This window comes from Equus przewalskii, chromosome 7 (genome assembly GCF_037783145.1).
Source record: "Equus przewalskii isolate Varuska chromosome 7, EquPr2, whole genome shotgun sequence".
NCBI classification, from domain to species: Eukaryota; Metazoa; Chordata; class Mammalia; order Perissodactyla; family Equidae; genus Equus; species Equus przewalskii.
In genome coordinates this window covers 6515434-6540649 of record NC_091837.1, presented here as the reverse complement: position 1 = coordinate 6540649, position 25216 = coordinate 6515434, and the positions used below count along the sequence as shown (strand labels likewise).

Genomic DNA, 25216 nt, shown 5'->3' with positions numbered 1-25216 from the left:
GAGACAGCTCAGGTAAGAAAAACCAAAAACTGGTGCTATAGCACCACCTACTGAAACACAAAAGAAAGGCCTCTAATCTTCAACTCATTGAATAGTTAGAATCAAAACAAAGCTATACTTAAAAAAGAAAAGTGTGCTATGACAAACACATTGGCAAAGAAATAACTCATCGAGCTTCACAAAAAGCCACAGTAACAGGGCATCACAAAACCAAAATGACAATTCTCCAGAAACCAAACATAAAGTCATGGAAGACTGTCATCTAACTGATAAAGAATTCAAAATAGCTGTCATAAAGAAACATAATGAACTACAAGAAAACTCAGAGAAGCAGTTCAATGAGCTCCAGAACAAAATTAATGAACAGAGGGAATACTTTACCAAAGAGACTGAAATTCTAAAAAAACCCCAAAAACCCAAAACCAAACTAATTCTAGAGCTGAAGAACTCAATAAATGAGATGAAGAATCCATTAGAAAGCACTGGAAATAGAGCAAATCATATGGAAGAGAGAATTAGTGAGCTTGAAGATAGAAATCTAGACATGATGCAGGTAGAAGAGGAGAACTAAGATTTTTAAAAAATGTAGAAATTCTACGAGAATTATTTCTCCATTAGAAAAGGCAACATAAGGATAATGGGTATCCCAGAAGGAGAAGAGAGCAGTTTTTTAAAGAAATAATAGCTGAGGACTTCCCTATTCAGCTATAGGGGAAGGAAGTAGATATACAAATCTATTATAAAGGCCATATATGATATAATATAGGCCATATAATAATAAACCTCAACATAATAAAGGCCATATATGACAGTATCTTTCTGAAAATGTCTCCTCAGGCAAGGGAAACAGAAGCAAAAATAAACAAACGGGACTACATCAAACTAAAAAGCTTCAGCACAGCAAAAGAAACCATCAACAAAATGAAAAAACCTACTAATGGGGAGAAGATATTTGCAAATCATACATGGAATAAGGAGTTAATTTCCAAAATATATAAAGAACTCATACAACTCAACAACAAAAAAACAAACCTGTTCAAAAAATGGGCAGAGGATATGAACAGACATTTTTCTAAAGAAGATATACACATAGCCAATAGACACATGAAAAGATGTTCAACATCACTAGTCATCAGGGAAACGAAAATCAAAACTATAATGAGATATCACCTGTTGGAATGGCTATAATTATGAAGATGAAAAACAACAAATGTTGGAGAGGATGTGGAAAAAATGGAACCCTCATACACTGCTGGTGGGAATGCAAACTGGTGTAGCTAATGGAAAACAGTATGGAGATTTCTCAAAAAGTTAAAAATAGAAATATGACCCAGCTATCCCACTACTGGGTATTATCCAAAGAACTTGAAACCAACAATTCAAAGACACTTAAGCACCCCTATGTTCATTGCAGCAGTATTGACAATAGCCAAGGCATGGATGCAATCCAAGTGCCCATCAACTGATGAATGGATAAAGAAGATGTGGTATATATATACAATGGAATACTACTCAGCCATAAAAAAGGACAAAATTGTCCCACTTGTAACAATATGATGGACCTTGAGGGTATTATGTTAAGTGAAGCAAGCCAGACAAAGACAAACACCATACGATTTCACTCGTATGTGGAAGGTAAACAAACACACGGACAAAAAGAACAGATTAGTGATTACCAGAGCAGAAGGGGGTTGGGGGGGTGAACATAAGGAGTAAAGGGGCACATATATATGGTGACTGACAAATAATAATATGCAACTGAAATTTCACAATGTTATAAACTATTATGACCTCAATAAAACTTAAAAACCAAAGGGCAGAGGATCCTAAGACACATGTTTTCAAAGAAGATATGCAGATGGCCAAGAAGCACATGAAAAGATGTTCAACATCACTAATTATTACGGAAAATGCAAATTAAAACCACAATGAGCTATCACTTCACACCTGCCAGAATGGCTATTATTAAAAAGACAAGAAATAAGAAGTGTTAGAGAGGATATGGAGAAAAGGGAACCCTCATATATTGCTGGTGAGAATGTAAATTAGTGCAGCCACTATGGAAAACAGTATGGCGATTTCTCAAAAAACTAAGAATAGAACTACCATAAGATCCAGCTATTCCACTTGTGAGTATGTAACCAAGGAATACAAAAACATTAATTTGAAAGGCTATATGCACCCCTATGTTCATTACAGCATTATTTACAATAGCTAAGACATGGAAACAACCTAAGTGTCCATCAGCAGATGAATGGATAAAGATGTAGTGAGCACACGCACACCCCCACAGGAATACTACTCAGCCATAAAAAGATGAAACCTTGCTATTTGCCACAACATGGACAGACCTAGATGGTATTACGCTAAGTGAAATAAGCCAGACAGAGAAACATAAATACCATATGATTTCACTCATATACGGAAAATTAAAAAAAAAAAAAAAAACACAACCAAAATAACAAATAAATACACAGATACAGAGAAGTGAGTGGTGGTTACCAAAGGGAAGGGAAAAAGAGGTAAGGACATTTGTACGGTGATGAATGGAAACTAGATTTTTGGTGATGAACACAATGTTGTGTATACAGAAGTCAAATTATAATGATATATACCCCAAACCTCTGAAAATTTATAAATCATTACAGAACACTGACCTTCGAGGTGCCCCCATTCAGAATAATCAAAGCTTAACATAAATAAAACTATGTAAAGCAATTTGCACAGTGCTCAATGGTGCAGACACTTAAAGGTAGCAACGATATATTAGATTTTCATCAGGAAAGGCTAAATCTAACACGCTCAGGACTAAGAGCTATGATCTGGACAGAGCGAAAATTTTGGCAGCTGGGGCCCCTAGAGAGAGCATAACCAGATTTCCAAGAAACATCATTTAATTCTCAATTCTGTAGTAAATGATAAGTTAGTAGATGTTTGACCTTGACCTTGGCAAAACAGGCTGAAATGCTGGCCACACTACAGTAAAGCATGTGCATCTGTTTAACTCACATCTGTGGCGGCAGCACGTCCTGCTTATACTCCCAGGGCTCAATTCCTACAGAGACTTGCCTTCACAGAACCTTCCTTCCTGCCTTGCTGTACTCGGATGGGACTCTGGATAGCTGAGCTTGTTTCCTCACATTTAACAGAGGGATACCTTGGAAGGTTCCTGGGGGACTGAATGGAAGAACGTATCACAGTCAGGCACTACAAGGTCACTACTGCTAAAAACTCTGGAAGAGCTGCCGTTTTCAAGCTCCCTCATATCAAACTGAGACCACTGAACATGGCTTTGGGGAGGGAAATAAAATAATTAATTTTACTAATTTAAGTGGAGAGTTACTAGGTAAACCTGAGAAGACTTCCTTGTAGAAAATAACTCTGATTTTCCTGTTTAAAAGGCCAGTTCAGCGATTAAATCAAAGTGTAGTTCACACACAGACAGTAAATTTTGTTGCAAGATGTGGGTGAAAATACACGAAAGACTCCATACATCAATACTGGAGCCCCACTAAAAGGATCTTGTGCGGAGCACTAGTGGAGCTAAACTGCATCCTGAGTAAGGCCCTAAGGGCCGGGTGAGACTTATGTACAAAGAGACATTTCTTGTCTTCAGAGCTTTAATCTACACTGGACAGCCAAGCCTTTGAGCCACAGAGAAAATCTCTAGCAGCAGAAAGCAGGGCGATAAACTGGGACAAGTGTCCTTTCTCATAAGGACGATGTGTGCTTCCTTTCCTCTCCAGGCTGCCAAGAAGCAGAGTCAAATCTGACATTCTATCACGGTAACAAAATGTTCACATAATTAAATGTACTTGCTGTATATTCTTTTTTTTTTTTGAGGTTCTGATTACTCTATATTATTTACTTTAATTGTATAACATATTCACACAGTCCTCTCTAAAGTTATATTACATTATTTTTAACCTGGGGCAAGGGGAGAAGAATCTTGGCTCAGCCACTCTTTTTCTTTCGGTCCTCAGCTTCCTCCTCGATCAATCAATCACACTAAAGGTAGTATCTCAGATGCCTACATTCAACCATTGTTCTGAGGAGCAAAATGAGGTAACAGACATGAAACTGCTTTGAAAACGCTCAAGGTGACCTGGAGTGAATGCTTTCTTCCAACCCTGCCCAGGAGAACAAGAACGGAATAACTTGCCACAGTGCTGAACTATACTGAGTGGATTCCTTCCCTGTCCACGTTAACGTTTTTAAACAGGTAGTTTAGTTTCATAAGATCAAATAAAAGATTTCACATCAGCAAAAATGGTTCAACACACTGTCGACAGGGACTCATTCTGGAAAAAGTAAGTGGGAAGCAGATTATTTTCAAAAATAACACACTGCTTGATAATATCAGGGGTCTTCAAGTCCATCCATGGGCAATATCAAGAATTTCTACAGTTACGTCCACCTGGCAAGGCAGGGACCCATAACCTTTATATTCCCAAAGCAAAATGTGAACTGTGAACTAGAACAGTGTGTGTAATAAGTGGAAAAAGGCAAAGATTTGAGCAAAACAAATACCTTTGCTCCTCAGACATTCTTCAGGGACGTCTGTGCATAAAAGTTCTCTGCTTGACTGCATTTGGAGGTCCTCCTGCAGTAAGAAAATCCAGCGGTCAAGGAGGATTCAGAGATACCCGACCTCACAAATGCAAATTCTTCTTTGAAAGACTTCTTTATGACTCTGGAAAATTTGCTAGCAGTCACAAAGATTGGGAACTGAAGGAAACCTCAAAATCAATAAAAACTTCCACTTCTCTGGAATTTGAGCTTGAAAAGCCAAGTTTCCAAGGTCTGGACAATAATAGAGGTTTAAAATGTTGAACTGCAATCCAAACAAAACCCTAGAAATAACTTCTTAATGAAGAAACAAACTGCTGCAATGTAATCTTAACTTCATCTGAAAGGAAAATATCGGGAAATAGATGCATCTCAGTCCCAAACCATATCACACACTCATTTTCTGCTCAAACTTGTCAGAAGGGCTATTTTTTCTTTTCATTCTCCTTCATCAGAGATAGAGATAAGGGAGAACACCATCAATGACAACCAGTTTCCTTCTACAGCAAGAATTCAGAAAAATGGGAAGGGACAGTGGCAGAAGGTGCACATTGTGGCAGCACCTGAAGTAAGGGGGAGATGAGCCCCAGGAGGTAAGGGTTCAGCTGGGAAACACTGAGCAACCAAAACGGTTGCTTAACTGAATTTTCCTTATGGGTCACCTCTTCACTCTGCCTGAAGGCTTAACAATCTTTTTTCACATTTATTTAACTGATAACTACAAGAAGATTCTGATATCACATTCACCTAAAGCTACAGATAGTGAAACCATTGTTACAGCTTTTCATATTTTTCTCTTAATTTTTATAGCACTTAAAAAAAAAAAAAGCAAAGGCATGTGGGCTCTAAGCAAAGATCTGTGGTGGAAACAGAATCCAGGAGGGTGCAGGAAGATAAAAACGGCAAATACAGGTGAACACAGGGGGAAATAAAACATCATTGGAACTGCGAGATGAGGACTAGAATGGACTGTCATATATGAAGCAAGCCTATCTTTCATTTTCTATTGAAACTTTAATATGCAATATTTTTGTAGAGCATGAACTTAAAAACAAATATCTCCCATGTAACACTGCTGTGTTTGGCAAAAAAGCATGATGCCGGAGCAAACTTACTCGTAAATGAGGAGAAGAGAAAGCTCTTACTTACCACAGAAGGAATGGTGGAGTTAGAAAATCACCATTTGGCAACCATCACATTTATAGTTATCTCAAGCAAGAATCATCAATAGATGTTAAAACTAATGACTAAAAGTTTGAATGAGAAACAAGTATTTACATAGTCCCAAAATATCTCCCCACAAGATACTTAGTAATTATAAAGGAGAAAATAGTAACTTCACAGTGGAAAAACCTGGCAGACCCTACCTGAACCAAGCGGTGGAAATTCACTTCCCCAGGAACGAGGCACCCCAACACCAGGTGCCTCCTGAGAGGATGCACCGAGAAGAATCAGCATCACTTCTGTGGGATTCCTGACCCCAAAATGCAAAACCAGAATCTAGTCATAAGGAAACACCAGACAAACCCAAAATCAGGGAAATTATAAAAATAAATGGCCTGAACTCTTCAAAAGTGTCAAGGTCATGGGCTGAGGAACCATTACACATTAAAGGAGACTAAAGAGAAATGACAACTGAATGCCACAAGTCGTCCTGGATTTTTCCTAGACCAAAAAACCATTTCCTTTTGCTACAAAAGATATTGACAGGACAATTGGCCAAAATTGAATATGGTCTGTAGATTAGATAAATAAATGTACTTGGATCAGTGTTAATTTCTTGATTTTGGTTAATGTATTGTGGTCACGTAACAGAATGTCCTTGTGTGCTAGGAAATACACAGTGAAGTATTTAGGCACCGGTCTGCGACTATACTCTCAAATTATTCAGAAGGAAAAAAAGCAAATGTGGTAAAATGATAACACGTGAAGAATCTGCATGAAGGGTATACAGGAATTCTTTGTACTATTTTTGCAACTTTTCTGTAAGTCTCAAATTATTTCAAAATAAGAGTTTAAGAAAACATCTTTATTTATAATTACATTTGATCCTTTCTCCAAAATGACAGCACTCCCCACTTTTCCAGTTCTTAGGCTGAATGTTTGAGGTATGAGATTAGATGCTATTTAGAACATCTTTTCACGTTAATACTTTACGGAAAATGCAGTGTGCTAGAGTAAAAGATTATGGGATGAGGAGTGAGAGCTCTGTTCCAACCTACTAGCTACACAGCACTGAGAGCAAGCTTACAGGTGGCTGTAAGAATAAATGGGACCACAGAAACACCTAGCAAGACGCCCTGTCAGGAGTGGGTGCTCTCAGAGCAGAAGCTCCTGTCATTCATTAGACCTTAGACACCTGTTATCCCTTTCCGTGAGAAAAGTCAATAGGACCATCACCAACAGATTCTGGTATGTCGTCTGGAGTGACTACCCTAAGTTTTTCCGGGCCTACGAGAGCCTCTGTAAAGTGAGAGCTGAGCTCAGGTCCAGCAACCTACAGGTTCCTTCAGATTCCAAAGGCCTCTGACAAGCTTGTACAATTAACCCTACTGGCTCCAGCCCCTGGAGGGGCTGCTGGGATTTCAGTTCTACCCCACTTGCTGCTCTAAAGAGGTGTCCTTAGCTGGAGGCCCCAAAATACCCTGGTGGAGAGCCAAGGCGACTGCTTCAGACATTTCCCCTTCTGCTTGGTTAGCCATGATTCCTAACAGGAAAGGAGAAAAGCAGAAGCTAGGAGTGATTCCACTCTCCCTCTGCCTCGCTGACATCTCTAAAAGGTTCTCAGTTAAGAAAAACAAGTTTCCTCTCACAGAGGGCTGGAGACCCTACAAGATTTGAGGTCTCAAATATGATCAGGAATTGACTGGGTTGAACAGAGACAGAATATGAAGCTGAGGTCAGATGTGAGGGACACCTCCCACAACCACTGCCACCACAGTGATGGGTGATCTCTAGATCAGGTGGGAGCTCTACCAGTCTGGGGCCCCAAGTGCACATGAGAGGAACAGACAGCCCACCTGTAAGCAATGGATATGTAGTATAATAATCCTGTGTGTGACTCCCCTACTCCTTCATGGTCACCCAATCATATAAGCAAGATGTGCAGAAATTCATCAGATAATTTTCTTTTCCTACAATATTTTATCAGCTAAATGTTCTAACATTCAGGATTCCTAAAGGTAGAATCCTAAACATTTCTATCACCTAGATGTTGTTAAATCTCAACATCTGATCATTAACGTACTAATATTTCTTACAAAATCTGTTTTGTATGAATCAACTTTCAAGTTAAAAGTTCACATGGATCCTCTTTCGACGCAAGTGAGCTCACTGCTATAGTTTATAGCATTCTATAAACTATATAAATAGGAAAAGCCACATAATAGTGCAACTTGTTTTTCAAATTGACAGCAAACAAATTCTCTGCCTTGTACATCCAACACGTCATCCTCCTGCCTACTGCTTGGAATCAAAATCAACTTTTGATACTTCTTCAAGGTTGTGGCAGATTTTAGGGGGTCTTGAAAACCATTCTTAGTGTTCATTTGTAATCTTATTTCTCATTAAAAGTTGGTTGTATATCCCGGAAAAGAGGGAATTCTCTAATTCATTCCTATGAGACTAGTCCAGAGCAGGAAAAAAACACAAACATCTTAAGGAGGGAAATGAATAGATCCGGCTCTTCAACTTTTATAAGCAGGGTAGCTGGAAGCTCCTCAGGGCCTGATGTATCTCTGAGCCACAAGCCCCGCTTGTAACCAGATCCCTCTGAGTTCCTCTAAACCTGAGCTTCCTGAGCAGGAGGCAGAGGCAGATGGCTAAGCAAGGGCAGTGATGGCCCCCCATCTTGAGATGGGACTGCCTATACACTGAAGTCTGCAATTATGGGGCCACGATATGGAGCAAATGAGGTACTTCCTACTTCCTGACATTTGTGGAAACAGCCATCATTACATTCATAGGGAAGAACACTCTGAAAAGAAACGAAACTTTTGTAGCTCTAGATCTACAAAAGAGCAGCTGTAAAACAGTGAAACTTTAAATCATCGTTGCAAAGCTTAAAATGGAACTTTCCTCCACCTATCTCTCTCAATTCAGAGAAACAGCTGGTGACTAAATAAGGAGCTGATCACATTAGCTGTGGGGCATTTAATAACATTCCCCCCACAATGAATTATCTAAGAGAACTGCTACAATAATTAGGAGGAAGTTCTACCTTAAATCTCAGCAATACACCACGTGTGCTTTGGGCACTTCTCTCTCACACACTGTTAATGACATGAGATGAGAACCACGGGCAAACCATCACTGTGGGGACAACAGTGCCCTGGCAAACACAGAACAGCTTATGGCCACCGATTTTATTACTGAAAGTGTGACGTTCATATTTTTTCACCTTTAAATCACTGAAAATGAATTCTTTCCAGCAAGATTTTCTTTTAAACAAACAGCAAGCTCCTTGACATTACTGCAAATTCCCTTAGGATCACAGACTCTTAGGGTGAGAAGTAAGTTGAATGGACACAGTGCAAGCCTTTCATTTAAGTAAAGTCATAAAAATTGCACGAGATTGGGTCTTTTATGAACATGCCATTAAAAAACAAGTTTCTCCAACACCATAACATACTTCAAATGATCAATAGCCACTGTGCCTCCTTATTTGATGTCCCTTGTCCAGATACCTTAAAAGATCTGTTAAAAAAATGTATACTGAGCCTTCATATGTTACAGCTAACAGACAATTCAGAACTTTTTCTGTGTCTGTGTTTAGTATGAATAGAGTATTGCAGCGTGGAACCAAAGCTTTTACAACACATTCAACCCAGGTAGATCTACCACTATGAGAAAAAATAAAATAAATAAAAATAAAAATAAAAACTTAAACACCCTACAGCTTATATCAAGCACCAAGAAAAGCAAATAAACAAAAACCAAGCACAGTATAGTTTTCAACATTAAATCATCTGTTTGGAATGTCACATACCCATCTCTTTCTTTATATCTTATTCTTAAGACCAGTCTTTTCCTCATCCTGGCTGGTAACCTTTGCATGCACCACAGTTTTGATCTCTCTCCTACCAGCGTGGAGTTCAGAACTGAATGCATTCTTTCACCATTCAGTCGGCTCTGCAGCTGTCCCTGCCTCTGCGCCTGTTCTCTGATACTTTCCCCTCCTTCTTTTTCGCCTTTCTTCTCCCCTCCCCAATAACAGTGTCCCTGATCAAAGCACAAAATTAGTTAAACAAGTTTGTATACCTTTCTGACACAATCCTAAGGCAAGAAAGAACTATTTTTTGCTGTTTTTTTCATGACTGAAATATTTCATGACTGGAATATTTAACTTTTTAAGTGTATCTTTAAAAAAGTGTTAAGTGCAGTCACAAAAGGACAAAGACTCTATGATTCCACTTATATGAGGTACCTAGAGCAGTCAAATTCAGATAGAAAAGAGAATAGTGGGTGCCAGGGGCCGAGGGGAGGGGGTAACAGGGAGATACTGTTTAATGGATATGGAGTTTTGGTTGGGAAGATGAAAAGAGTTCTGGAGACAGATGGTGGTGATGGTTACACAACAATGTGAGTGTACTTAATTCCACTGAACTGTACACTTACAAATCATTAAAATGGTAAATTTTATGTTATATGTATTTTTAAATAATTTAAAAAGGTAAAAAAAATGTTAAGACTAACATTTTAAAACAAATTGCTTCATAAAACATGTATTTTGTTGTTTTTCTTTTAACAACAACAAACCTATAATGACTTCAAGAGAAACGAAATGAATATTTAACAAAACCAGTTTAGGTGTCATCAGCGTCCAAGACATAGAAAAGTGTAAACCTCTAATTCTAAATATTGGTGTAGTTCTTCTCCACGAACTGGGAAATTCATCAAGCAGATCTAACTTAGCTAAATTCATTCAACTCATGCAACACATGCCTGGAAACCCTAGGTGGCCATCTTTCACAATTACAGCAAGTTCTTCTAAGTGGAGCTGTGCTCCACTGAAGCCTTTTCTGCCTTGACATTTTCGTCCAGGAAACAGAGAAGGGTGGGTAAGTAGTCATCTTTGAGTACTCTTCCCCAAACCTGAGCCAGTGCCTGATTGTGGGCCTCTTGCTGGTTTGAGATGAGGAACAGCTGAAGGAAAAGAATTCGGTAGAATGCTGCTACAGGCAAATCAAAGACTACTACAAAAGTCACAGAATCTCAGGATGGAAAAGAACACCTCTGAGGTTGCCTGTTCAAACTGGAACACTCTTGGCTATATTCCTGACATACAGTCATGCAGCCTCTTCATAAACACAACTTCCCTGAGCAACCTAATCCATTTCTACTCTGGTCTAGCTGTTAAAAAATACCTCATATTAAATTCTGTCTCCCTCTAGCAAGAAGAGCTTCTCTTTTACTATTATTATATTTTCAAATTTTAAATGTTTTATATTTAAATATGTACAAGAAACCTTGCAAATATTGTTTAAAAAATTTCCTGTATGGTCTTCATCCAGCTTTCCCTAATGTTAACATCTGAAATAAACACAGCACAATTATTAATATCAATATAATACTATTAACTAATCTACAGCTCTCATTCAAATCTTGTTAATGGCTCCACAATGTCCTTTTTCGGGACCAGGATCCAATCCATGATGCATTTAGCCACCATATCTCCTTAGTCTCTTAAACTGAGATAGTTCTCTAGGTATTCATCTTTCACGACTTTGACACTTTTGGAAAGAAAGTCCCTCAATTTGGATTTGTCTGATATTTCCTCATGACCAGATTCTGGTTAGGCATTTTGGGGGCAGGAATCCCACAGGAGCATGCCGGTTCTTCTCGGTGCATCCTCTCAGGAGGCTCATTGTGTTGGGGTGTCTCATTCCTGGGCAGGTGAACTTCCATTACTTGGTTCCGGGGGCAGGGGGTGGTCTGCCAAATTTCTCCACTGTGAAGTTATTTTCTTCTGTGTAATTACTAAGTATCTTGTGGGGAGATATCTTGAGACTATGTAAATATTTATTTCTCATTCAAACTTTTAGCCACTAGTTTTAACATCCATTGATGATTCTTGCTGGAGATGATTACTACTGTGATGGTTGCCAGATGATGATTTTTTTATTTCTATCATTCCTTCTATATTTATTATTTGGAATTCTTTAAGAGCTTTCTTTTTCCAAGTTATTTATTCAATTATTTTATATCAGCATGGGCTCATATTTGTTTAGTTTTACGGGTTATAATTCATTACTATCATTATTTATTTTAAGCTCAAATCATCCCAGTTTTGGCCACTGGGAGTCCCTTCAAGTTGGCTCCTGTGTCCTTTTGATATGTCCTCATAATTTTCTGAGCAATTCACCACAAATTGTCCAGGCTTATCTTGTATTTTTCCCTGTGCCAGCCCTAGAACAGCATTTCTCCAAAGAGTCTGGTTCCTTTAATTGGAAGATGTTATGTAGAAACCAAGAGCTGGGTGCTAGGTGTGCTCATTGCTATGAGGCATCACTGCTTCTAGGCCCTGTCTCCTACACCCACACAGACGAATAATAAAACCACACTAAGGGCGGGGGAACGGAGAAGAAAAGTAACTCAAGTAACTGTGGAAAACGTTATTTTGACTATATACTCTAAGACTAAATCCAAAAAAGAATAACACAGTTTAGTAAATGTTTATGTACCTATCTGTATATATTAAAAACCCTAAGTTCATACTGCTAACTCCAATTCCAATTCCACACCACACGGTTCCTCCTAGCAACACCCCTCCCCCCTCCTACTTGGAATTTGTCAGTGAGAAACGAGGCTCGCATTATCCACAATAATATTGATCAATTCACTCAATCCTAGAATACACATAAAGTAGTTTAGCAATTGCTAAGCCAAACCCCTGTGAAAAACAAATTTACTAAAATGTTATATATGCTCAGAGAAGTGTCACTTCCTCCTGTCCCTTCTATCCCATTTCCATTTCTTTCCACCCTGCCCCCACCAGCTCCCTAGAGGAAACCAAACATTTTCTGGTTTATCTTTCCTGTGTGTACACATGTGTATGCTTTATACAAATAAGCAGTTACTTGTATACTTGCTTATTTCCTCCTCTTTCTTTTATTTATTATTATTTTTTTACCCTCCCCAAAGCCGGAGTTCACAGTTGTATATTCTAGTTGTAAGTCCTTCTCATTCTTCTGTGTGAGCTGCCACCACAGTATGGTTACCAAGAGACAAGTGGTGGTGTTCCTCACCCAGCAACCAAATGCAGGTCACCAAAACGGAGCGTGCCAAACTTTAACCACTAAGCCATCAGGGCTGGCTCACCTCTTCTTTCTTGCACCAAAGGGAGGATACTGTAGATAACTATTTGTACTTTGCTCTTCTCACTTAATAATGTATCCTAGTTTGCAGACAAGTGTCAATGTAGCAGGCCTGACTGTGATCCTTGGAAAGGCCTGCTTGCAAGGGTGGCCTTGGCTGGCACCTGGCAACTTAGATTTCAGGAGTGTTTCTAACATTCCCTAATGCTAAGAGTGGCTCACTGCACCTAAACAACAATGTGGTTTATGCTGAACACCTGCTGTCCTTCTGGAAGTCTGGAATTTTGACGTGTCAGGCAGAGGGTGCTGATGTGACCAGTCCCCAGTAAAAACCTCGGGCTCTAACAAGCTTCCATGGTAGACAACATTACACATGTGTTGTCACAAGGTGTTCCTGGAGAAAGTTAAGTATGTGTCATTACACTGGGAGAGGACTCTTGGAAGCTAGCACCTGATTTCCTCTGGACTTTGTCCCATGCCTCTCTTCTGTTTGCTGACTGCTTTACATCATTTCACTGTAACTAATCTTAGCTGTAAACATGACCATATGCCAAGTCCTGGGAATTCTAGTGAATCACCAAATCTGGAGGTGGTCTTGGGGACCCCGACACACCTGGAAATCTGTCCCCATCAGTAAGCGGAGACCTTTATTCTTTATTATGGCTGCATAATGCTCCATGTGTGGATGTTTATATACCATAGCTTATTCAACCTCTCTCCTGTATGTAGATATTTGTTTCCAATATTTTGCAATAATAAATAATGCTTCCAAGAATAACCTTGCATATATGTATTTTTATATGCAAGGCTATTGGAGGTGTATCTTCAGGGTAGATACCTAGAAATGAGAGTGCTGGGTCAACAGGTCAGGTCACAAGTAGTTTTGTCAGGTATAGCCAAATTCCTCTTCTGAAAAGTTGTATCACTGTGCATTCCCACCAGCAATGTGTGAGAATATCTTTTTCTTCAGTCTTCCTGACCAGATATGTTGTCACAATTTTTCATTTTCACCAATCTGACAGGTAAAAAGTGGTATCACGAGTTGTTTAAATTTGCATCTCTAATTATGAATGAGGTTGCTCATCTCTTCTTGTGTTTAAGCACAATACGCACACAATATACACAGAGTGAATTATCTATTCAAGTCTTTCCTCCATTTTTCTATTGGGTTTTTCATTCTCAACTTACGAGGTCTTTATATATTAGAGATATATGCTTTTTATCTGATATATGTTGCAAATATGTTCTCTTAATTTGCCAGTTGTCTTTTGACTGTGTTTGTAGTGTTTTGTCAATCTAGCAAGAGTTCTTATCTTGAGGTCCAAGGATGTCTGGGCTCTGCAAACCTTCTGAAATGGTATGTCTGCTTTTCTGAGACCTCCTGCATTCATTCAGATTTCCAAAGGGCCCTGTGACCTGAGAACGATTAGGAGCCACCACTGCCCTGTGTCTCCCACCAAGTCTAACTGTGTGCAAGAGAACCATTCTGCTTGACAGCCCTCCAAATCCTGAAAGGCTTCCCTTACTTCTCTTTCATAGGAAGATACCCCCAGCAAACAGGCTGCAATGGTGTTTTTTTCAGGTTTTGTCCTTAATGTGAACTCTTACCCATGCATACATTCCTGGTTTTCTATACTCCTCCCACATATGACAGCAGGCTTAGTGTGGGGAAGAGGGAAGAGACAGGATCCACTTTGGTCAGGAACCCCAACACTGACACATTCCTTGCTTCCCTCTGCACCCTATCCCCCCAGCATCTTGAGCTCATGTCAGTGCTGAGGGGAGAAGGGCCTGCGAGTGTGATATTCTGGCTATAGGCTAACAACACACAACAGAGCATGGCCCCCACCTCTCGGTCCAGGGAACACATTTCTGTACGTGTATATTAAGAGTAAACTGGCTTTCCTCGGCGGCCACACCACAAATCAGTTCTAACTGATGAACCAAAACCTGCAGGTCTTCTGTTTCTCCAAAAATACTTCAACCTTTTTTCACTTGTGGAGATCACTTTTTGGAACCAAGTACAAAATCTTACATTTTTATATATTAAATTTCATTTTGCTTTACACAATTCAAAGTAGTATTTACATCTAGCAGAGTTGGAAGGAAGGAAGGGGATGGTTTAAAGAAGGAGAAGGGAGGGGGCCAGCCCCGTGGCCGAGTGGTTAAGTTTACGCACTCCGCTTGGCAGCCCAGGGTTTCGCCGGTTCAGATCCTGGGCACGGACATGGCACCACTCATCAAGCCATGCTGAGGTGGCATCCCACATGCCAGAACCAGAAGGACCCACAACTAAAAAAATATATACAACTATGTACCGGGGGGGAGAAAAAGGAAAAATAAAATCTTAAAAAAAGAAAAAAAGAAAAGAAAAGGAGAAGAGAGGCGATAATCTTCTAGTTCTTAGGTTGGATGGTGTGTGTGTGTGTGTATACGTATAGAAGTATGCGTGTTGTGTTGTGTCCATTCTTATACTTCATACATATACATCACATACTTTAATTTTATATCAAATATTGCATTAAGAAACTTTTCAGGGGCCAGGCTGGTGGCACAGCAGTTAAGCATGCCCGTTCTGATTTGGCGGCCTGGGGTTCGCCGGTTTGGATCCCGGGTGCGGACATGGCACCACTTGACTAAGCCATGCTGTGGTGGGCATCCCACATATAAAGTAGAGGAAGAAGGGCACGGATGTTAGCTCAGGGCAGCCTTCCTCAAAAAAAAAAAAGAAAGAAACTTTTGATCTTGTTAGACTCAGCCCACCATATCAAGAAGTAAGAAACTTTCAGTCCTGAGTCTGTTACTTCACTTATTTAACCATATTTTTAAAGATAAATCATCATAACATAAAATTGGATATCATGTTACTTACTTACTGTTACATAATCATTTACCCATTCCTAATTATGGTCAATATATGCAGCCTACCAACAACAATCAATTACCCTGTAACCTGTGTAAAGAAATGATGTATTTATCAGGTAGGGAATGGAGCCTAGGTCCATGAAACCCAGAGAATATGAGGTTATTAGTGGGTCTAGAGCAGGGATTGGCAAACTACAGCCTGTAGGTCAGCCATATACTTATAAATATGGGAATACAGCCACACTGATTGGTTTATGCATTGTCTAGTCAGCTTTTATGCTACAGTGGTACAGCTGAGTGGTTTCAACAGAGACCATATGGCCTGCAAAGCCTAAAATATTCACTATGCAGCCCTTTACAAAAAGTCTGCTGACCCCTGGTGTAAGGCACCATTCAAGGTGCCCAGTCTACTTAGGTATATTCCTTTAGGGATTTGGGTCCATCAGGCTATCACAGCTCATTAACCATTAGTCTCCCCTAAATAACCCATCTTACTCAGAGAGAAATCTGATTTCCCATGTCCTACCAAGTAACGATTCCACTTTTCATTGTGTATTAACTAAAAAACAGGCTTTCTGATTTATACTCCAGCCTCTCATGAAATGGGTTAGCAGAAGTCTATCCTTTGGAGATCATCACCTCCGATGTACTAAAAAATAAAGCTTAAGTTTCTGGACCTGCAAAGCCAAGGACCAGCTTCTAAAATACGGAGATCCCTCTAGAGTATCCACATTATGAAGCCCTACCTGGGTCAAAAGCCTCCTTCAAAGATATCTCTGTGACATCTCACCCCACCCTAATCATGACACTACCAAAACTTAAGGAATGAGTAAACATCATTTCTTAACATCAGATGCAGAAATACCATATGACTATCACAAAGAGACTCAACATTCCATATACAGTAGCTGCTTCAGAGAAGTGACACTTTCATTAGATAAGCACTTCCTCTCTTCAAGTGTCTGATATGACACAAATGTTTAAAAGATTATCAAAAAAAAGTTAACATCAAAATCAACATTTGGGAAATGTTTTAAGAAGAAATCATAAGGTACCTGCCAGCATCTGTATTTTATCATGTGAAGTGTTACCTGGAAAGCTGTCATTCACACTTGACTCATCTGAATCAAGATCTCATTTCTTACCTGACTTGGGCTGATCTTTTCTTCAGCAGCTGTGGAATGTTGGCATGGGTCTTCCTTTGCTCCCTCACAGGGGTCTCTTACAATTTCCGCCTGGTCCCCTCGATCTCTGAAGACCTTTAGCTCCATGCTTTTGTTTTTTTCTTCCCTATCCAAGATCCCAGAAGCCATAGAACCTGCTGCCGTGGAGTCCACCAGCCCACACCGCCCTGGCGCACCCCCATGATCCAAGGTCCCAGAGGCTTCTTCACAACAACTTTCCGCAGGAGTCCTCTGCAGCTCCAAGGGCACTGCCCTACTCTGACTTATAAGAGAGCTTGAGGCTCCGGGTTTTACATCTGGAATCACACTTGGCTCAGGGTCAGCATGAAGCTCTTTGGAGACACTTACTGGGAGTTCCGAGTATAATTCCTGTACCACGGCAGACATGGAGGAATCAAGTGGAACTGGCTGAGTCTCTACTCCGGATGACAGCATTAGGGCAGATGCAGATTATGGAGTCAAGTCTTTTACATCAAACGGTTCACCCTGACACAAATCAAAGGAAGGGATAAAAGTTTAAAACCTTGTAGGGTGGAAGAAGGGTCTCAGCTCAAACTGGCTAAACTAAGGACAAAAATTCTACCTCAAATGCCGGCGTTATCTGGCACCAAAAAATCCTTTAGGCTGTTAACTTGTGAAAAAAGAAATACTTTAATAGTCATCTGTCTAACCTCAAATCAAATACTGCTTTATGAGCAATTCTCAACTTAAACCTGGAGAACCAGCAAATGAAGATGAAAGATTTGGCTAAGCATCCAAGGATAGACCTGACATGAATTAGAAGAAAAAGACGGTTTTCTATTTGTTTTCATGGCATTATTGCTATATCCTCACTGCCTAGAATAGGTGCTGGACACACAGTAGGTACTCAGTAAATATTTGTTGAATGAATAGGTACTGAGGGACTGTGAAGAATTTGATACACTGACTTTTCCTCAGGAAGAATTCTCTGTGAAAGAAGATACAGAGAAAACAGAATTCCACCTCTTTACTGTTTACCAAACACTTGAGCTGTATCTACACTACTAAATTAGTTCTGTAGCAGAATCCTTCCTGATTTTTATTTGGCATCTTGAGATTTTCTAAGTGCCTTCACAGACACTACTCATTTGATTCTCACAACAACCCTGTGAGCTAAGTACGGCAGCTGTCATCTCCCCATTATGGATCTTACCACCACACCTGAAGAGGTTAGAAGAGATCTACCTAAAATATTACATGGTCAACTGAGAGGAAGGAGGGGGGATACCCAGGGGGCTTCCAAAGTGTTGGTAACATTTTACTTCTTGTATTGGGTAGTGGAAGCATGAGTTATTTGCTAAAATATGTATACTTAAGTAGTTCATAATACTATATTATTAAAGTAGTCAGGAGCTGGCCCCGTGGCCAAGTGGTTAAGTCCGTGCACTCCACTTCAGGGGCCCAGGGTTTCAGGGGTCGGATCCTGGGTGTGAACATGGCATTGCTCATCAGGCCATGCTGAGGCGGCATCCCACGTAGCACAACCAGAGGCACTCACAACTAGAATATACAACTATGTACTGGGCGTGTTTGGGGAGAAGAAGAAAAAAAAACCACGACTGGCAACAGTTGTTAGATCAGGTGCCAATCTTTTAAAAAAAAGTGACAATAATACCTTAAAAATAAAATAAAAATAAAGTAGTCAAAAACACACATACATGCAGCTAGGGAATGGTACACTCAGAACTAGGGTTTCCTGGCTAGTAACTTTTCCATTTTACTCTACCAAATGTGTGCAGTCTCCACAACAAAATCCACTTTGCCCTGATCAGGGCGGAAATTGGTTAACAAAATAAGATACTATACGCTTCCAATCTTGACACTTTTCCTGACCCTAACAAGAGAAGAGAGAAGATGTGAAATATCTGGCAACTTGGAGTTCATAACAAGGATATATCTGAGGTATGGATGGCAAATCCCTTTGGCCAAAATGCTCACAGGAAAGGATATTTCGGGTGGTTTACTCACGTTCCTATGCTTTCATCCACTGGGTGTCCTTAATGTTTTGAAGCAGCCCTGCCCAAAGGTATAAGGATATAACATTACACTACTAATTTAAATACTAGAGATTACAGGACATCAGATTGCTGGTCTATAAAGTTTAGGTAACACAGGAGGGTTGATGAAGAAACTTGAAATCAAAAATGAAGCAAGGAGAGAAAAACTATTGTTACAGGAGTACAGCAAGAATCAAGTGAGACCCATCAACAGCACTGAGAGGAAATGCATCCTTCTTGAAGATACAATCTTCCCCTTTCTCTGGCTCCTGGATATTTCTAGGGGCACTTTAGATTTTAGGCCATTTAGTCTGTGCATGTGTGTCTGTGTATGTGGAGGTTAACAGCTAAAGTGGAATTGCTATTTGACATCAAAAAAAGGTAGGAAGTCCTCAATTTTAATTAGGTTCAGTTTCCCTTTCCCAATAACAGACACAATCCAGCTTTTGGTTGTCACACCACATACAGACCAGAAGAATAAGCGCAGGAAAAGATACTGTAAAAGAGCAGGTTAGTTGATGGATATCAGCTCCGTGGGTCACTCTGCCAGCTTGTGCTCAAGAGCTCCTTTCCCCCTGCCCACCACTGAGGTGTGGGTGTTCTCAAAAGTTTAATCTTTGACATGTCTTCATTGTCAGGTTTCACTTTTTTGATGACCTCATCTTTTCTTGCAGCCTTTCTGCTACGAGGATGACGCAAAACTGTCCCTTTAAGCATAGGTGACCACATGACTTAGCAATTCCACTGCTAGGTATATATGAAAAAAATACTAGTCCACATAAAAACTAGTACACCAATGTTCATAGTAGCACTATTCACAACAGCCAAAAAGTAAAAACAATACAAATGTCCCACAACTATGAAAGGATAAACCAAATGTGGTATATCCATATGATGGAATATTATTTGGCCATAAAAAGGAATGAGGTACTGATTTGTGATACAACATGGATGCACTTTGAAAACACTATAGTAAGCAGAAGAAGCCAGTCACAAAAGACCACATATTATAAGATCCCATTTATATGAAATGTCCAGAGCAGGCAAATCTACAGTCACAAGTGGATTAGTGGTTGCTTAGTGCAGGGAGGGGGGAGAACTAGGGAGTGGCTGCTAATAGATGGTTTCTTTTGGGACCAATAAAAATGTTCTAAAATTGATTGTAGGGATGGTTGCACAACTCTGTGACTATGTGAAAAACCACTGAATTGTACAACTTAATTGGTGAATTGTATGGTATGTGAATTATATCTTAATAAGGCTGATTAAAAAAAAAAAGAAAGAAACCTGTTCCCAAGCCCAACCTATTCTCAAGTTCCTAACCTACGTTTCCACTCACAAGGACGGCACCCCCCAAACGTAACATGTCTAAAATAGAGCCCATTCAACCCAATGAATAATTGAGTCTTACTACATGCAAACAGTTGTGAGAAACAAGGACGAATAAGATGCCCTCAGTAAACTTACATGCTTATTTTTGATCCTGTTGCCTCTCTCCCTCTCTCTCTCTCAGTAATGGCACCTCCCACTATCCTAGAGCTCAGACTTGAATCCTCAGATATAACCATATCAGACCTTCCACTTGCCGTTCAGTTAGCACTTGTAGCCTACGGACTCACCTCCCACAGTGTCTCTAATAAATCCCACAACTTTCCATCCCCATGGTTCTAATTCAAGATTTTGTTCCAAACACAGGATCATGCACAAATACACATTTACTAAACAGATCTTTATCATGAAGGGGTAATATTGATAATCACACAAAACAGCTCAAAATATTCCTCAGGGAAAATAGTACCGTTACCTTTCCTTCTCTATGCTTCCATCCACACAGTAAACTGGAATTGGCCAATACAGAATTTTAAAGCTTTGGTCATCAAAAGATAACTTCCAATTTACAAAAGACAAACACCACAATGCTATCATCTCTTGATACTCTTGTTTGGTAGAGACATAATTCTAAGAATTTCAGCCTGTAAAACAACTAGGCACATTGACTATCAAACCAAAACAGACACTCTCTCCTTTTTCTCCCAGCCCAATCTTGGGTCCTCAAGTTTCTGAGCAGTATCTACAGTTGAATTACCAAGAACAGCTGAGTGCCTTGGCTGGAACCATCAGAGATGAAGTAATATTTAGATGCAAGCCTAAAGTAGCAGATTAAAATGACTCTCAGCTCACTTACTTGCATCACCAAACTCTTATTTTAGCCATCTATCAAAATATTGGTAATGCCACAAGACTGCAGAAATAGAACGAAATATTAACAAGACATTCAAGTTCTTTAAAACTAAATTTCTGAATACAATGGAGCAATTAAAAATGACAGTGTAGAAATATACCTCTACATAGAAAGCCGCCTGGGACAGTTTATCAAACTAAATAAACATCAGGACTCTTTTGTTTTGGTAAAATATGTTTGCACATAGGAAAAATGTTTGAAATAACATAAGCCAAATATTAAGCGTTAGCCTGGGTGATAGGATCACGAATGACCTATTTGTTATGTCGCACTTTTTTTTTTTTTTACAATAAGTATATATTCCTTACATTAAAAAAATTTTTAAAACATTATTTCCCAAGATCCAAATACGTAGCAATGAAGAATAACTGGTAAGTGCAATATCCCTTTATTTTATCAGTATCTTTCCAAAAGCCAGCTCTCTGTCTCAATAATAAAAGTTTTTACATTAAAGTGTTAAATAAACTTGAAGTAAGAGAAAAGAGTCAGTAACACAAGCTTATAAAATGAAGACAGGATTTACAGCTTAATCCTTACTAATGATTTATAACCAACCTATTGGGTTAGGACACCAAGTAATTATGTAGTTTGAAGCATAAGCAAAAATAAACCATAGATTCACAAACAACTCTTGCCAGCTGCTACAGGCTTGCCATCTTTACCATAACACAAATAAGAATTAGATGGTTTAGGGAACGGATTTATTCCAGAAAATAGAAGCCTGATATTTATAGGGAGTATGCAGTAAATTTATTCCAATAAAAGAAGAAATTCTTTTGAATTGAGAACAATCATCTCAAGATGTTTCTGTTTCAACGTGGAAGCAGTCCTGGGAAGCAGGCTAGGTGCTGCTCTCCAAGTCAGGAGACCAGGGTCCCTATCCTGGTAGCTGCATGGCCTTGAGCGTGTCATTTCACTTTCCTGGGCTTGTTTTTCACATGTAAAATAAACAAGTTAAACAAAATAATCTCAAAAGGTCCTGCCATCCATAAAAACTCCCTGACTCTAAATGATAACTTTTCTATCTCTCTTTGTTTCAGGAAAGTACGCCTATAGACACCAACAATGGTGGCACAGAGCTCAGACTAATCCCCACTGCAAGTATTCAAGGGCTAATTTAAGAACACTTTCCATACAAAAAGGGGGAGAGCTTTTTTTCAGTGAGTCTTCAGGCAATCTGGCAGTGTTAATTCTTACCCCACCAAATAACAAAAGCAACGGAAAAAAATCAACAAAAATCAAACTACCAGTGAAAGATTAACGTTGCAGCTCTCAATCTCTTTAGCACACATTTTATAAGACTAAAAACCTGACAAAGTGGCAACTTTTACTTTAGTTGTTCAGATACTCCACAAAACAAAAGTTCTGGGGGTACAAAGTTCACAGCAATAGGCAAAAAATAGAAAAAAAAAATCAAACAAAGAAAACAGCAGAACAGAAAACCATGTGCCCCAATAATCCCGAGTCTGGAGGTCTCCCCTCCCTTTAATTCCAATGCAAAGGGCCTGCTCTTAAAGAACTGGGGCTGCCACACTTGTGTCAAGGGACAATACTCACAATAATGATCAGGCCCCTCAGAGGTTCCCAATACTCCTTTCACCTTGAGAAAGGGCCTTTCTTTTCCAAAGATTCGGACACTGTAGCCAATCCCTGTGTGAAAGAATTCGGAGAAGGGGCCTCTTCTTGAGGGACAGAGAAAGAAGAATCTTAACAAGATCTCTAGACAAACTGAAAGTGCGGCAAGGAAGTCCATATACTAAACAGGGCCCAGCTCTTCAACATGGAGTGCACAGGAAATCTCAAAAGCATCAAGCCCTGTTTCCCTTTCCCTCTTTATGAGCCTGTAGAAAAAGGATCTATCTCCACATGAGGAGTGAAACAGAGAAAATGCTCCCGATTTCTACTGACAAAGACTAGCTGCATCAAAGATTTTTATTTCTTTTTCAAAGGAAGAGAAGAAAAGAAACCGTCTGTGCCACTTTAAATATATGGCAGGAAAGAGTCCTGCTCTCAAAGGTATAGAGCCTTATTTTTCATAGGAGAAGAGTTGGAATCTCCCTTTTTAGGGGAGATGGGTGTGCAGGCAGAAGGAAGCATTTTCGTCACTAGAGCCAAGTAGGGGGAGTGGGAGAAAACCCAGTCAAGAACAAGTGATAGTTTCTCTGGACAAAGGAAAGGCTGGCTTCTGGTATCAGGTCTCTCTCCCTCTTGGAGTACAGACCTGTTTCCAAAAACAAAGTCTTTTTTCCTGATTATTCTAGTTGAGGCCCACTCTGTTAATTTGGGGAGTATAGTAGGATCTAAAAGGAATAGAAGTGCCTCTTTCTCCACCCCAGGGGAAAAGTCTCCTTTCTCGTGAGAAAGGATGGGCTGAACCCTTGTGATGGGGGGAGGGGAAGGGGGATGGGAGGAGACATGCATGGAAAAATATGTTTCTCTGTGGAAGATACTAGTTTCCTTTTAAAAAAAAACAAATTAAGTAACAGTAACAGTTTCCCAAAAGGTTACTACGTACTAAGCACTTACGCAAATTCTCCTTTAGCCCCTACAACAATTCTACGAAAAGAGTACCCAAATTAGAGATGTGCTAACTGAGACTGAGAAAGGTTAAGCAATCAGTCAAGGTCACAAAGATCCGAAGTGGGAGACCCAGGCTTGCCACTACCACATTCCAAACGCCATGCTCTTAATTGTGCAAAGGAAAGGAGCTCTCTGTACACTGAGAGACTTGAGCGAAGAAGAGGAGCGACGCTTCCTCCGTGGACATGACTGGGGAGGGGGAAAGGCTGACTTCCAAGATTATAAAGTAAATTCAGGGTCTTCCTCTCTATCTCGGGGTAAAGGTGAAAAATAAAAGAGGAGAGATTAAGTCTCTTTTTCACAGGGAAGGAAGATCCCCTCTGCCACTTTTAGGCAAGTTGAGTCTCGCTCTCCACCTGGGGGGGGGGGGGAGGGTGCTGACCAAATCGGGGGAAAGGTCTTGTTTGGGGGTTATCTCTTATCCCTCCTTAAAATAAGTTAAGAATCGCCCTCTCGTACCGCGGGAGCGAGCCTCCCTCTGCTGACAAATGCACGGGAGCTGGGGAAGAGCGTACGCCCACGACAAGGGGCGTCGTCCTCCCGGGGGAGAGAAGTTGGGGGTCCCCCGGCGTATCGAGGTTGAACAGGAGTATCTCTTCCCCGTCGGAGCCATGACTCGGAGAAGCCGTTTCCCCCTCGCGACGCGGGGCCTGGTCTCCTCCCTCTCCCCGGGTCGTTCCGTCGCCCGCAGCGCAGCCTCGGTTCCCTTCGGTGCCCCGAGAGGGCTGGGGGCCCGGGCTCCCTTCAGCCTGCACCGCCCGGCGGAGGGCCCCCTCAGGGTGGAGTGCGGTGGGGCGGCTACGCCCGAAGCCTTCCCCTCCCCGGCCTCTTACCCTGAGGCCTGCTCCGCGGCCCGCGCTCGCCCCTCCAGCCCAGCCTCTGCAGCCGCAGCCCCGTCGCCGCCAGGTCTACCTGAGCCTACCGAGCCGAGAGAGCCCGGGGGCGCTCCGGCCGTCGCCGCCTCTCCGTCTCTATGGTTCCCCCCCCTCCCGCACTTCCTCATCCGGGGCCCAAGCCAGCCATGCGGGCTGGCCCAAGTCCCGCCCCCGCACAGCGCGCGCGCACTCCTAGGGGCGGTGCTTCCCCAGTGGGACGTCCCGCCCTCGGCTAGCCCTTGCGGCCTTCTGCCCCGCCCCTGCGGCCCGGTCTCTTAAAGGGGTACGTACCTTCTGACCCTGCCCTGCCGAGCCACAGGGCCCAGTGTGTCTCCATTGCTACCACCCTGGTCCAGTCCATCATTTTCCTGGCCTGGACGCCTGCAACTCTGGGGGCCTCCTGGCTTTCACTCTGGCAACCCAAGACATCTTTTTATAACTGGAATCAGTGTTTCAGGTCTTGTAGCTCCCCTGCTCCTTCTAATCACGCTGACCACAAATCTGCCTCTTGATGCTCCCTTACAGCATATTGTTTTAAATTCTTCATAGCTTTAACACTAGCTGAGAT

General features: G+C 40.9%; 1 protein-coding gene across 24 annotated transcripts in view; it reads right to left on the bottom strand.

The window, feature by feature from the left end:
* PRR14L (proline rich 14 like) overlaps nucleotides 1-24834 on the bottom strand; it is a 63313-nt gene extending 38479 nt beyond the window's left edge. For 5 of the 24 annotated variants that reach the window (XR_547206.2, XR_011542233.1, XR_547208.2 and 2 more), the window contains exons 1-3: nucleotides 24607-24830; nucleotides 16895-17419; nucleotides 4531-4603 (exon numbers count right to left, since the gene is read on the bottom strand). Coding sequence is in view for 9 of the 24 variants with exons in the window: in XM_008534563.2 (XP_008532785.2) it covers nucleotides 4531-4603; nucleotides 16895-17368 (547 nt within the window). In the remaining 15 variants the exon portion in view is untranslated. Of the gene's footprint in view, nucleotides 1-4530; nucleotides 4604-9556; nucleotides 9675-16894; nucleotides 17420-18922; nucleotides 18966-24232 lie in introns of those variants that run through there. The other 19 variants (XR_011542235.1, XR_011542236.1, XR_011542238.1 and 16 more) reach the window with 14 other exon arrangements.
* Nucleotides 24835-25216: the final 382 nt, after the last annotated feature.